The 14,729-nt window shown below is 39.1% G+C and overlaps 1 protein-coding gene and 2 long non-coding RNA genes across 3 annotated transcripts in view; 1 reads left to right on the forward strand and 2 right to left on the reverse strand.

The window, feature by feature from the left end:
• LOC108526542 (uncharacterized) lies at window positions 1–7,944 on the reverse strand. Its single transcript, XR_001884550.1, has 3 exons — window positions 7,879–7,944; window positions 4,378–4,457; window positions 1–200 (listed from the first exon to the last, which is right to left on the reverse strand). It is a non-coding gene; the product is annotated as an uncharacterized LOC108526542 (long non-coding RNA).
• The window catches only part of LSM8 (LSM8 homolog, U6 small nuclear RNA associated), an 8,216-nt gene continuing 1,324 nt past the window's right edge, over window positions 7,838–14,729 (forward strand). The window contains exons 1-3 of the mRNA XM_017867357.1: window positions 7,838–8,217; window positions 9,627–9,667; window positions 12,218–12,345. Of these exons, the coding sequence (XP_017722846.1) occupies window positions 8,187–8,217; window positions 9,627–9,667; window positions 12,218–12,345 (200 nt within the window). The 5' untranslated portion in view covers window positions 7,838–8,186. The remainder of the gene's footprint in view (window positions 8,218–9,626; window positions 9,668–12,217; window positions 12,346–14,729) is intronic.
• The window catches only part of LOC108526543 (uncharacterized), a 27,415-nt gene continuing 20,913 nt past the window's right edge, over window positions 8,228–14,729 (reverse strand). Inside the window, exon 4 of the long non-coding RNA XR_001884551.1 lies at window positions 8,228–8,420. This is a non-coding gene — a long non-coding RNA (uncharacterized LOC108526543). The remainder of the gene's footprint in view (window positions 8,421–14,729) is intronic.

Raw genomic sequence — 14,729 nt, forward strand, 5'->3', positions numbered from 1 at the left:
TTCAAGTAGAATACTTTTATTAATTATTGTAAGACGCGCTGAACTAGAATCCAGGAGGCCTTGATTGTAGGTTCTACTATGTAACCCTAAAAGAGTCACTGAACTTATTTGGGACTCAGTTTCCTAATCCACATGACACAGAATGTAAACTTGAAAATTCTTAGGTTCCCTTTTAGCTCTAAATATCTGTGATCCACGGTCTGAAAGAAAAAGGGTGGAGGTGGGAGAGTCATTCTGATTTGTTACAAAAATGAAACAAAACTTATATAATGAGAATTTATCAGAAATAAAGGAAAGCTCTGATATTTTTTCTGCCTCACATGTTTTCAATTAAATTAAAAAAATATTTAGGGAGTACAAGTGCAGGTTTCTTACATACATATATGAAATCTGGGCTTTTAGTGCACAAGTCACCTGAGTAGTGAGCGTTGTACCCAGTAAGTAATTTTCAACCCTCATTTGCTCCCCATGTGTTTTAATGTAATTTCAGGCATTTGCTTTCCATTGATCAGTCAAGGTTATTTATGTTTAGCTTTTGTCAATATAATTCTTATACTTCACTCTCACTATTCCATTTGCATTTCTATACCTTCTTACATTATTCATCTCTCATTGCCTAACCTCAGTATTTTCTCCAAAAAAAAAAAAAAAAAAAACACCTAAATTAGCTTTGCTCTCCCTTCCACAACAATGTCTGCAACAAGTCCAAATCAATCTATTCCTTCTGTGTGGATTATAAAATTAAGGAATGAATTCAGACTGAAGATCCTAGCGACCTAAGTAATTTCTGACATCAATATTATTTTCCAATTTTGGCATGCAAAAATTCAATGGAAATGACAATATAATTTGACCTGTATTGCAATCCAAGCTACTAGAGACAATTTTAAAAAGCCAAGCAAAACAATAAAAAAAGAAAGCAAATGTACTCAGCTTAAAATAAAGTTCCCTAATCTGGTTCACTATAGTGATAACACATACATGGTAATTTATTTTTTAAAAATAAATATTGAAAAATGATCAGGTGTGGGTGTTCCATTTGGATTAGTCATATGCTGTATGTGCTATTTAAATACAGCTGTCCCAAGTTATACGAATTCAAGTACCCTTCTAGGGCAAAGTCAGAGGTGGAAGAACTGTCTACCTAAAGAATTACTTGGTGCTAAAAGACAGTGTGAGGTAAGTAAAACAGGGGCAGGATGACGTTATTTAAATTCCAGATGCTCAGTGGAATACTGACATGGTCTGTTATGCTACAGTACTGTCTTTTTTATTTTTTATCTTTGAGAAAGGATCTGGCTCTGTCCCCCAGGCTGGAGGGCAGTGAGAAGATCTTGGCTTACTGCAACCTTTGCCTCCTGGTCTCAAGCCATCCTCCCACTTCAGCCCCTGAGTAGCTGGGACTAGAAGTGTGCATCATCATGCCTAATTTTTTGTAGAGACTGGGTTTCACCACATTGCCCAGGCTGGTCTGTAACTCCTGAGCTCAAGTAATCCTCCTGCCTTGGCCTCCCAAAGTGCTGGGGTTAAAGGCATGAGTCACTGCACCCAGCCGAGCACTGTTTTTTATAGTACACATGAGATCACATGAGATTGTTAAATCGGAGAGTAATGTTAGAATAATAAGGAAAGTGGGTTGGTTCATACATAATTTTTCATAGCACTTTAATGCTTTGTAGTACAAAGACAAGATAGCTGAAGTACAATTATTGCACTTAGTTTTGTGATTGCACCAGACCTGGGGGAACAGAGCACTCAAATGATGACCTTTCACGATGTGGGACCCCATTATTCCCTGGGCTTGGTTCAGCCATGTGCCCCATTTGCAGCTCCCTCACATCTTTGGGCAAAAGCGACATCAGACAATGAGTCAGAGCCATCCATCTCTGGCCACTCTACATTTCCTGCAAAGTTTGCAACTGCTTCTATCTGCAACTTCTGATGATCTGCTGCCCTTGTTTCCACCACTCATCAGTGTCTACCCTTCTGTAAACTGTCATTCTTTAAGCAACCTTCAACTTTTTAAAAAAGGTAAAACTCTTTAAGTTAATATAACATTGCTTTATTTGTTAGGAGTTTTACACGTCCTTTTAAATGAACTACTATTTTCATTTGGGTTGTTATTGTCTGTTAATACTACAGTAGAGTCGTTGCCAGACTTTGTTGTGTATTAGTTACCTAGGGATGTTTTAGAATACTGAGGCCCAGCTTCTCCCCTCATTCCATTTAATTCAGAATGTCTTGAGTGTGGAAGCCAGGTATCAGTTTTTAAAGATCGTATTAGTAAGTAGCAAAGTTTGGGAACCACCGCTCAGTTGTTCAGAGTTTCAGAGGGCTTTCCCAGACTTATTTTTCCCTTAGGCTCCTAAGTAAGCCATTTTCTTAAAATGTGAAGATCTTCAGGAATGTATTATACATAGCATATTATAGCCAGAATGTTTTGTCATTTTTTGGTTTCTGCTATGGTCTGGATGCTGGTGTCTTCCAAAATTCATATGTTGGAACCTAATATTCAATATGATTGCATTAAGACGTGGGGTCTTTTGGAAAGTAAGACGTGAGGATGCTGCCCTCATGAATAGGATTAGTGCCCTCACTGAAGAGGTTGAAAGGAGCTGCCTTGCCACCTTCTGCCATGCGAGGATGCAGCAAGAAACTGTCATCTATAAGGAACAGGCCCTCATCAGACACAGAATCTACTGTTGCTTTGATCTTGCATTTCTCAGCCTCCAGAACTGAAAAAAATAAATTTTTGTTGTTCATAAATTACCCGATCTAATGTATTTTGTTATAGCAGCCCAAACAATTTCCAAAATAAAAATAATGTAAAGGGAGAGCAGGATTTGGGGAGTGAAAATGGCTAGTTAAAAAAAAAAAAATTTTTTTTTCTTTTTTTTTGAGACCAGTCTCAGTCTGTCGCCCAGGCTGGAGTGCAGCAGCATGATCATGGATCACTGGACTTAAGTGATCCTTCTGCTGCAGACTCCCAAGTAGCTGTGAACACACGTGTGGGCTACCATGTGCAGCAAAGTTTTGTATTTTTAGTAGAGATGGGGTTTCCCCATGTTTCCCAGGCTGGTCTTGACCTCCTGGGCTCAAGCAATCTGCCCACCTTGGCCTCCCAAAGTGCTGGGAATACAGGTGTGAGCCACTGTACCTGGTCTAAAATTTTAATAATAAAATCAATTTTAAAATACCATAAAGAATGCATAAAAGCATATGTATTTTATTAGTATATATTGCTCTTTATGAGATGAAACAGAGGGCCTCCTAAGATATACTGGTTCTCCAGCTCTTTAAGGTAAAGTATATGCCCATGTAAGTATCACCAGTATGTTCTGTGGCCTCGCCATTGGCTAGTGAGCAAAGTGTATCATGTTTACATAGTTCTACAGATTGGCCCCATCTACTTTGTTAACAAGCAGTCTTGCCTTTTCTTGTGTCTCCCTAATCTTGCTAACTTCTGATTCACCAACTGCCATCACTATGCCACCTAGTATTTGCTGTCTGCCTTTTCTTTTTCATTTTTAGATGGGGTTTCACTTTATTGCTCAAACTGGAGGGCAGTAGCTCCAACATGGCTCTCTGCAGCCTCAACCTCCCCGCTCAAGCTATCCTCCTGCCTCAGCCTCCCAAGGAGCTGGCACTACAGGTACATGACACCACACCCAGCTAATTTTTTTTTTTTTTTTTTTTTTTTGGTGGAGATGGGGTTTTGCCATTTTGCCCAGGCTAGTCTCAAACTCCTGGACTCAAGCAATCTTCCTACCTCAGGCTCCCACAGTGCTGAAATTATACATGTGAGTCACTGGGTCTAGCCTCATTACCTTAGGCTCTGTCTTCACCTCACGTTTTTTTCTGCCTCTCCATTCTTTTATTATTATTTACTTAATAACCTCTGTGAGCACAGAATATGCCTCTCCATTCTTATTGCTACAAATCAGAAACTCATACCTCAACTCCTGCTGGCCTTTTTATCTTCAGTTTTTACCTTTGCTAAATATTCATGTCAGGACCAAGGGTAATGATTCACGCCTGTAATCCCAGCACTTTGGGAGGGCGATGTGGGCGGATCACCTGAGGTTGGGATTTTGAGACCAGCCTGGCCAACACCGTGAAACCCCGCCTTTACTAAAAATACAAAAATTAGCCAGGCGTAGTGGTGCGTGGCTGTAATCTCAGCAACTCGGGAGGTGGAGGCAGGAGAATGGCTTGAACCCAGGAGACAGAGGTTGCAGTGAGCCGAGATCCGCACCACTGCACTTCAGCCTGTGTGAAAAAATGAGACTCCATCTCAAAAAAAAAAAAAGCATTAATGTCAGGTTATTTTCCTAAAGTGTATTTGCACTTCTTCTCAAGCACTGATTTAAGTCTTACCTTTCTTGTAAAACCTTCTAAGATTCAAACTCATATCCATCTTTCCCTTCCTTAAGCACTTAAAATGTGCACAGCTGCATCTGTCCAATCATAAAAAATGGCAGTGAACAAAACACTATATTGGAATAAGCTTTGAGACTTAAAAAAAAAAAAAAGAAAGAAAAAAAAAAGCTTCTTTCTGGTAGACCCTATGTCCTTGAATAATAGTGTGTACTTATTATATATCAGGCTCCTCAAGTATTACTTTCAGTTCCTCAACAATTAGATGTAGTTTTGTGTAGTTTTCCCCATTTTACAGATGGGGAAACAGGCACAGAAAGTTAAGTATGCTCAAAGTCACACAAATAAAAATTCAGGCAGTTCTTGAGTCAGTGTTCTTAATAATGATCCTAAACTGCTTCTCAATTAACAAATCACTTATATTTGATTTTTTCCATCCCTTAAGTAATGGAGTTAAATCTACCTGTCTTTATTACCCTAAATGAAAAACACAGGTAAAGCACTTTGTAATGCATAGTGTTAAATGGAGACTATTAATAACCTTTATTTGTAATTTGGAATATTCATTTTTTTATGCAATAATTATTTCATTTTTATACGTAAAGGTCTGTAACTATTCAGGAATTTCCTTGTAAGTAGAGACGCATGATCTACTTATGTCCTTTTCTGCCTAGGAGAACTCTGGTTAGATCTATTCAATATATATTACTGATTGGTTAACACCCTTGCAACTTGCAGGAAAGTAAAGCATAAACACATAAAAGGAAATAAAAGTTCCCATCACATAAGGTTAAAAATATTATTTTATTGGCCGGGCGTGGTGGCTCAAGCCTGTAATCCCAGCACTTACTTTGGTGAGGCCGAGACGCGGAATCACGAGGTCAGGGATCGGAGACCATCTGGCGAACACGGTGAAACCCCGTTCTACTAAAATAATACAAAAAAAACTAGCGGGTACGTGGCGGGCGCCTGTGAAGTCCCAAGCGCTACTCGGGAGGCTGAGGCGGTGGAGCGGGAGAGAATGGCGTAAACCCGGGAGGCGAGCTTGCGTGAGCGGTGAGTTCTGGCCCACTGGCACTCCAGCCTGGGGACAGAGCGAGACTCCGTCTCAAAAAAAAAAAAAAAAAAAAAAAAAATTTATTTTAAAAATTGTGATAGTTTTCCATAAACTATTCAGAGAAGGGCAAATTCAGCTACCTCAGATTCCACCAGAAGTCTGATCCTTTAGGTTAATGTTTTCTGCTCAAGATTTAGATTCAGAAGTAATGGAATAAAATTATCTATTACAAGCATACTTTGGTTGATACTTTATCAGTGATATGTCATTTAAATAAGCATTACTTTGAGAGACTTTGACTTAAGGGGCAAGTTTCACCGTTAACTCTTAATTTTTTAGTAGTCAGATGTTTATATGTATCAGTTTTCCCTTGTTGGAGCTTTAACGTAATTCTCCTTTATGAGATGCTAAGCGCTCTACGTTCACGTACTCCCAAGAGTACATGGCTAATACAGATAAATCATACATGTAATGTTTGCATCCAGATGTAATTCATTTTTTGTCTTAATAACTGGACTTTTATCTATCCAGAGGCTTTCTCGTTACATCTGTGACTATAGACTACAGAAAACATAGCAGTTTTAAGACACATGCAAAAAAGTTTCCAGCCAAAGAGATTTTGTGATGCTCCATAAACACTGTACATCTGTTATTTATCTGTAATATTACTTTAATGACAACTACACAAGGCCATAGACTTACAATGTATTTATGATGAAAGTAGTTTCGTAAGCTACCATATAATGTTAAACATTTTCAAAACAAAAGCATACTCTAAGTGATGAAAATTTGTAGGGAGTATTTATTTTTTTACTTTTATTTTTTATTTTTATTTTATTGAGACGGAGTATCGCTCTGTCGCCCAGGCTGGAGGGCAGTGGCACGATCTCCGCTCACCACAACCTTTGCCTCCCAGGTTCTAGTGGTTCTCCCGCCTCAGCCTCCCTAGTAGCTGCGAGTACAGGCACCCGCCACCACGCCGGCTAATTTTTGTATTTTAGTAGAGACGAGGTTTCACCATGTTGGCCAGGATGGTGTTGATCTCTTGACTAAGTGATCCGCCCGCCTCGGCCTCCCAAAGTGCTGGGATTACAGGTGTGAGTCACTGTACCCGGCTTTATTTTTATAAGATCACACAGAGGTTAGTTTTACGTTTTGTTTTGAGATGGAGTTTCGCTCTTGTCGCTCAGGCTGGAGTGCAATGGCGTGATCTCAGCTCATTGTAACCACCGCCTCCCGGGTTCAAGCGATTCTCCTGCCTCAGCTTCCAGAGTAGTTGGGATTACAGGCACACACCAACACGCCCAGCAATTTTTTTGTTTTAAACAAAACTCCTAACACCTCGTTAATCATTAATTAGTCTTTGGGTTTTGATTCAACTCCTAACATTTGCAAATCACACAATTATCTTTGTTCTTTCATTTGTGGAAGACACTTTCATTTGTTACACTGAGAATATGAGACATTCACAATCTAATTCCTGACTACATTTGATTTCAAACAGATCAGAATAACTTCCAGAATATAAAATATTAACTATTTGGGAGTCATCTTCTTGTAGGTATCTTGTGGGTATGCTTTAATTAAGACATGCTTCCTTTTCCGAGGAAAACTGCTGACATTGCAAGAGTTATTCCAAAGCCACAATTCTTAAGAAAATACATGTTTAACCTAAATCATAAAGATATTTTGTAAAAAAGGGAAATCGCTCCTGCTGATGTTTTGTGTATAAATCTCTAACTTCAAGTTCTCTCAAGTTAGGGCACCACAGTAAATAAAGTGGGAACAGTATCACATTGGGAAATATCTGAAATGATACCTATGGCACTATAAGGAAACTGAGGCCCAGAAGAACTGAAGTGACCTGTGCAATGACACGAATATGTTAGCAGAGACAAGATTAGAACCAAGTTTGGTGCCTTCCTGCATCAGTCCTTTCTTGGTGCTGCAGGAGCCTTTTACTTATTAATTTCACCCTGGAGAAAGGTAGACCATCCCGGCGTGGCAGAAGCGTGGACATTCGTTTTCTAAGGGATGGTCACACACTTTTGTCTATTTGCATTTAGTTTCTTTAAAAAGTAAAAACACCTCCATTTTAAACCACTTTGAGAGACAAAAGCAGAACATACGAACGTGCATTTCATTGTTGAGTTCTTAAGACGCTTACACCGTGTGGTTATAACGTGTACAACTTTGCCCCGGCCAACTGGACTTATTTTTAGTGTTATGTGCGGCTCCTGCTGCAGAAAACTGGGGATTCAACTACCCGCACCTGCATTTCACACAACAGCGCTCGTCTACTCTCCTCCTTCACTCCTAATAAAAATCGCCTTATCTCGTTTCTTCCTGCCTGTTCTACCTCAACATTTTCACTTATTATCTTCCACCACACTGGCTTTTACTCGGATTGGAAACCCACTCTCCCCCCAACTTCTGTCTCGTACCCCACGTTCAGGAAGCGTCCTCCTTTTTTCCGCCTCTCGTTCGCTTTTGTCTTACACGGCTTCCGGAACACGGCCCAGAATTACAGCGAAAACACACTGCGCACGCGCACTCTCCTGTCAGCGCTGTGCCGCTTCTGTTTGGTTGGCTAGTTCGTCCCAATTTCCGAGTCAAAGGGCTGCGGAGCAGTAACTCTCACGATATTTGCTGCGGCCCGCAGACGCGAGCCGCTGCCGGGTTCTGGCGCGCCCTTTCAGTTCTGCTTGTGGCCGGCACCGCTGTGTTACCCCGAGCTGCCTGTCTGAGCAGCATGACGTCCGCCTTGGAGAACTACATCAACCGTATCCTCAAGCTGGCCGCCGCGGGCGTGAGCCGGGGCCGGGGAGAGGCCGCAGCTCGGGGATCGGTGGGAGGTTGGGAGGCCCGGCCGCGGCGGGATCCTGGGGGCGGGCGAGGAGATGAGGACCCCGGAATGACCCAGAGTTCGCCGGCGGCGCCTAGAGCCTGCCAGCTGATGCGGGCCCAGGGGTCCTTTCCATTTTGTCTGCAAAAGCCAAATAAAAACCCAGTGTGATTATTCCGAACTTTTCTGTCTTAAAAAAAAAAAAAAAAACGCTCTTGATTCTTCCTTACTATTTCCCTAGAGCATAAGTGTTCAAGTTTGTAAATAAGATGAACAGTCGTCCTGGCTGCGACAACAGTTTTGCAAATCTGTGTACTTGTTTTATTCACATATAATTTGCTCATTAGTTCGAGGATAGCAGAAAGTTTAACGATGGTTCACAGACTGTTTTTGTCCCTTTACCACTTGAAGTCCCTACTTGGTGGTGGAATGAAAAAAATGCTTGTTGTTGTAATGGATTATAGTGAGGAGCAAGTAACAACCCCATGGGAAGTCTTAAAATAGACTTTACAAGTGTTACCGTTTTAAAGTCTCAGAACAAAAACACTATGTTAAGTTCAGGTACAAACTGGGTGACAAAAATTAAATACCCAATGCTTTTAATGTTACAGGCATTGTTAGTACCTTGTGACACTGATTATATAGTTTATTTACTTTTGAATTACGGAAGCCTGCCCCGGAGGACAGTTTTTTAACATGCTTGAAAATCGTCCAACATCGATTAATTTAGTACTCATCCAGTTTTCATTTTAGATATAAACAGGCCCAAGAAACGAAATATCCTGCCCGAAATAATAGATTGACAGCATTCCTAGTAGAAAAGTGTCAAAAATCCAGGATATTTTGAGATAGGATACACTGATCACATACAGAAAGAGGTTTTCTTTTCTGCTTTTCCTTTTTTTAGTCATGTAATTATCACAAAACTAAAACAGGCTTTTTAAAATTTTTTTTTTCTTTCTTTTGTTGTGTCGAGGGTCTCACTCTGTTGCCCAGGCTGGAGTGCAGTGGCTTGATCATGGCTCAAGGCAACCTTGAACTCCTGAGCTCAAGCTATCCTCCTGCCTCTGCCTCTGTCTCCTGAGTAGCTGGGACTATAGGTCACCAGGCCAGGGTAGTAGAGATGGGGGGTTCTCACTGTGTTTCCCAAGCTAGTCTCACCTCAAGTGATCCTCCTGCCTTGGCGTCCCAAAATCTTTCAACGTTTTTATGTAGTGAACTTAGTGGCTGTGTTGAACACTTTTACCTAATTGTCATATTTGTTCTAATAATTTAAATCATTACCTTGCCAGAGTCTGTTTTAAATTTGCATTCCCTAAGAAGCACTTTCCTTTATTCAGTTATCAGGAACTGTTGCCGTTATTACATCAGATGGGAGAATGATTGTGGTAAGTCTTCGGAATTTTCATTCTCTGCTTTCCTGTAGGTTTATTGGTTGCAAGTTTTATGTGAAACCTCTGATCTCTAATGCCTAGACAGCACATTACACCTGTAGTGCAGTTTTATTATAATTTAGCTCTTTATCACTTTGCTGTCAATCCACGTTTTCCTCACTAATAAACGTGGCGTGTTACCTACAAGGCTTTTAGGAGCTAGAATTATAGATTCTGCCCTCAGAGAGCTCCTAGTCTGCAGACCTTCATTAAACTTACTTTTCTTCTTCCATTTTTATTTCCTTCCTCATTCCGCACCACGTGAATCAGAATTTTTTGAAATTTTGCATATGCTTAGTAACTTCTTAATGATTTAGATACTATTAATATCTACATATCAACATTTAAGGCTTGTATACAATCTTAACATTCTTTGTTTTTAGGTTGTGTAACATGTCTTCTGTAGGACACATTATGATGATTGACTCTCTCTGTGTACACACACTTATGTAAAATTGGCTTGTTCCTTGAAGTTGTTTCTCCCTTGCTAATTTATGTCATATAACAAAGATAAAACGTTCCTATGGTGATACTTGTATTTGGAATTTGATCTGAGGAATTCATCTCAAGATTTTTGGGTACTTGATTATTTCTTTACTTATATTTCATACTCCGAATGCTTTCAAAAGAATTTTAAGGCTACTAAACTTTTATTTTCTAACCTTACCTAGTTTCTTTAAATAATTTGATCCCTTATTTTTCCATTCTGCAGTTTTGCTTTCGTTTGTTTTCTTTTTAAGCCTTGTGATTTTTTTTTTCCCACTGGGTTCTTAGTGACTATTGTTAGTCAAAGTTCTCGCTTTGCCATTTACTAAATTTATATCGTGTGCCAGGTGCATATGTGTTACATTAATTACTGTACATACAACTTTGTGAAGAATAAGTACCCCTGTATTCTAGATTAGGAAACAAGTTCAGAGAAGGTGACTCACTTTCTCAGAGTCACAAGGGTAGCAGGTGACAGAACCAAACTGGGATTTAAATTTGGTTTGACATCAAAGCCAAGGCCAGTTGCCTGGCTTCTTTCTTAAGGAAGCAATCATGTTTTCTTAGGCACCTCACATTGTATTTTTTCAAATGTGGATAGTTTGACGTATTTTAATCTCAACACTTCAAGAAGCCTATTGCTATTAATAGATGTTTGCATTTTTTTTTATTTGGTGAAAACCTTAAGTTTAAATTTTCTTATTTTGTTAACAAGATAGATAATAAACTGGGAAATTATTTTAATTTTAAAGAAGAAGGAAAGCGATACAAAAGAGCATCTTAAGTTCTAAAGTCAATAGTTCTGTATTTCTTTGACACATAATTTCTTTGATGGGATAGTTAATGGGTAAAATGAAGCCAATAAGTTATGAGTGGGTGTTTATGATAACCATTTGCTAACTAGTTCAATAAATACTCCATATTTTGTTTCTCTTCCAAGTTATAGATTTCTTTTTAGGTAATTCTCATTTTATATATTTTGACTTTCAGAGGATAAAACAGTTTAAGAGCTTGAGAGATTTAACCATCAAAACCAATGTTAGTTGATATTTCTTCAGAAACTTGAATACCATCTGAGTTACTCTGTTATGCTAGACCCATGTCTTCTTTTATTCAATTCTGAGCTTTCATGAAACTCTCCCTGATTATTTCCTTCAAGTTCTGGTTCTAATTAGTATAGTCACATTTGTATCTACCATACTGGGAGAGTTCAACAATACATCCACTTGATACACATTAAACAATATATGTGAGACAGACGGAACACCGGTAACTAGTAAGTACTCATTAGGTGTTATATGTAACTACTAAATTTTTAAATTATTTATGGGACTGATTTGAATCTCTGAAAAATGGCAAATTATATTTACTTGTGTATAATAGTATAGAATGTTACAGTTTAGTGGTCTGGCTCAGGAGCTAGCCTTTTGTGGTTCATCTCCTGGCTCTGCCACTTACTACCCATGTGCCCATAAGACACACCACTCTGTGCCTCAGGATCTTCTTTGAAATGGGGCTAATTATAGTATTAAAGGGTAGAGATGAGTTGAGACAATGTGTACGATGTGTTTAGCACACTGCTTGTATGTAGCATATAGTGATACTATTACATTGCTGTAGTTGGTATGTATGGTTCTTCCTTATTTATGTATATTTGCCCATCAGTTTCCCTTAAATCTCCTTTATTTTAGTTTATACCTTTAGCTGCTGGTCTTCGTAAGCTTTTATGCTAGTTACTTTTTGGAGATACTCAAATTAGTACATAGTTGTCCTTTCTAACTGCCGTCAACTCTGCATATGAGTGAGGTGTGTGGTGCAGGGCCCCCCATCCCAGCCAAACAACTGAGAGGTAAATAGTGTACCCTCGAATACTGTTGGTTATAAAAAAGGGTATTTTATTTGACATTGTATTGTTACTTGTATTGGAATACCTGGCAACTAAAATGATTGTGAGGTTGAATTTACACTTTCAGGTAAACCAGAATATTTCTCTTTTTCTCCTGAATATTTTCTTTACAGGGAACACTGAAAGGTTTTGACCAGACCATTAATTTGATTTTGGATGAAAGCCATGAGCGAGTATTCAGCTCTTCACAGGGGGTAGAGCAAGTGGTACTAGGATTATACATTGTAAGAGGTGACAACGTGTAAGTAAAATATATCTGTTAAAATTATAAATAATACTGCCTTACTTTATGGAGAAGAGGTTTTCCCCAAAATACCCTACTGTATTGTCCATACATAATTAATAGAATCTTGCATTCATTTCTTTAGTAAATACAGCTTTTCTTATATTTGCATAAAATAAGGCATATCTATACATTTTATGTCAACACTTTGTGTTTCAACCAAAGCTTTCTCTCTACAAATTAAACTTTTACCCGAGATTTGCCCATTTTTCTACTAGTTAAGTAGCCTGGGTAGAGTCCAGAAAGGGGCATGCCTTATATTAAATACTTCATTAGAGAGGCTTCTTAAAATGTTCTTAGAAATACCCAGAATTTTAGAGGAACATATTTCTAGAGTCCAAGGCCAAAGTTTGAAAAATGGTTTTGAAATCTCATTTGAACAATACTAATTCATGCTCAATAACAGATGTATTTGTAAATAAGTACTTACTTGTTACTCATTTTCTTTTAATTTTTTAGTATCATTGACACACTTAAGATGTCCCTGTGGCCTCAGTTTACTTGGGACAGACAGATATAAAAGTTTAAGAGTAATTGGCCAGGCATGGTGCCTGTAATCTCAGCACTTTGGGAGTCTGAGGCAAGTGGATCAGATCAGGAGTTCAAGACCAGCCTCGCCAACATAGCAAAACCCTGTCTCTACTAAAAATACAAAAATTAGCCAGGCTTGGTGGTGTGCGCCTGTAGTTCCAGCTTCTCGGGAGGCTGAGGTGGGAGAATCACTTGAACCCAGGAGGTGGAGGTTGCAGTGAGCCGAGATCATGCCACTGCACTCCAGCCTGGGTGACAGATTGAGATACCTTCTCAAAAAAAAAAAAAAAAAAAATGCCACGTACAGTGGTTCACGCATGTCATCCCAGCACTTTGGGAGGCGGAGGTGGGTGGATCTCTTGAGGTCAGGAGTTCAAGACCAGCTTGGCCAACATGGTGAAACCACGTCTTTACTAAAATAAAAATTAGGCAGTCATGGTGGCCCAAGCCTGTAATCCCAGCTACTTGGGAGGCTGAGTCAAGAGAATTTGACTGGGAGGTGGAGGTTGCAGTGAGCCAAGATCACAGCTCTGCACTCCAGCCTGGGCAGCAAGAGCAAAACGCCGTCTCAAAAAATAAAAAAAATAAAAAAAAAGTGGCTGATGTGGTTCCAGTGCCATGGCTTACGCCTGTAATCCCAGCACTTGGAGAGTCCAAGGTGGGTGGATCACCTGAGCCCAGGAGTTCAAGACCAGCCTGGCCAGCATAGTGAAACCCCATCTCTCCTAAAAATACAAAAATTAGCCTGATGTGGTGGTGGATGCCTGTAATCCCAGCTACTTGGGAGGCTGAGGCAGGAGAATTTCTTGAACCTGGTAGATGGAGGTTGGAGTGAGCCGAGGTTGCGCCTTTGCACTCCAGCCTGGGCAAAAAGAGTGAAACTCCATCTTGAAAAAAAAAAGAAAAGTGGCTGATGTGACAGAGGAACTGAATTTTAAATTTTATTTAATTGTAATTAATTTTAGTAGTTACATGTGGCCAGTGTTAGAATAGTTATAGAGGCTAGAAGAATGCCAAATCAATTTTCAAGTGAGTACTACACTGAATCAAAATATAGTTGGAAAGAAGCAAAAGATGCATTAGCAATTTTAAGCTAAGATACATTAAGCTAGATACATTAACACATTCTAGGGGACTAACTATCCCCTGGAATAACTTAAAAAGTACAAGAATAATTTACTCATTTAAGTTGTTTATGTTAGCATCACCTTTAGATGAGTAAATAATTTGATCTGTAATCAAAAATCAAGAGTTTATAAAATATTTTATAGAGATGACTTTTAGGTGGAGTTACAAGGTGAGCTGTAAGTAATGAGAGAGGCAGAGCAGATAGGGCCCAGGTCTCTGGATCAGAACAACACTGTTTATATAGGAGCTGTGCGTAATAATTGATTTTAAGGTTTCTCCTACTTAAAACAATTTTTTTTTCTTGAACTTCAGTGAAAACAATGGTGTGCTAGAGCCAGCTTGTACTGGCTCATGAAAGCAGATTGTTATATTTTAAGGAATTTTACAAGGTAGTTAATTGATGTCTTGTTAGTAGCTTGAAATTGGCCGTGGTGGGAGTGTTTGCACAAGGGATATTAGTAAATGCTGCAAATCAGGCTCCCGCTTTTTTTCCAGAGAGCTGTTTTTTAAACATTTATCAGCATTTCACTGCTTACCATAGGGATTTTAAATGATACTAAATATTTAAGAGTGGAATTGAGGCCTTTAGTTTATTTTGAGAAAACTTAATTTATTCTGCCAGAGTTTGATATTTTTCATTTATTAGAGGACTTAAGACTTTATATACTTTAAAGCAAAATTGG

Source organism: Rhinopithecus bieti, unplaced genomic scaffold (genome assembly GCF_001698545.2).
Source record: "Rhinopithecus bieti isolate Rb0 unplaced genomic scaffold, ASM169854v2 scaffold_3858, whole genome shotgun sequence".
Taxonomy (NCBI): Eukaryota; Metazoa; Chordata; class Mammalia; order Primates; family Cercopithecidae; genus Rhinopithecus; species Rhinopithecus bieti.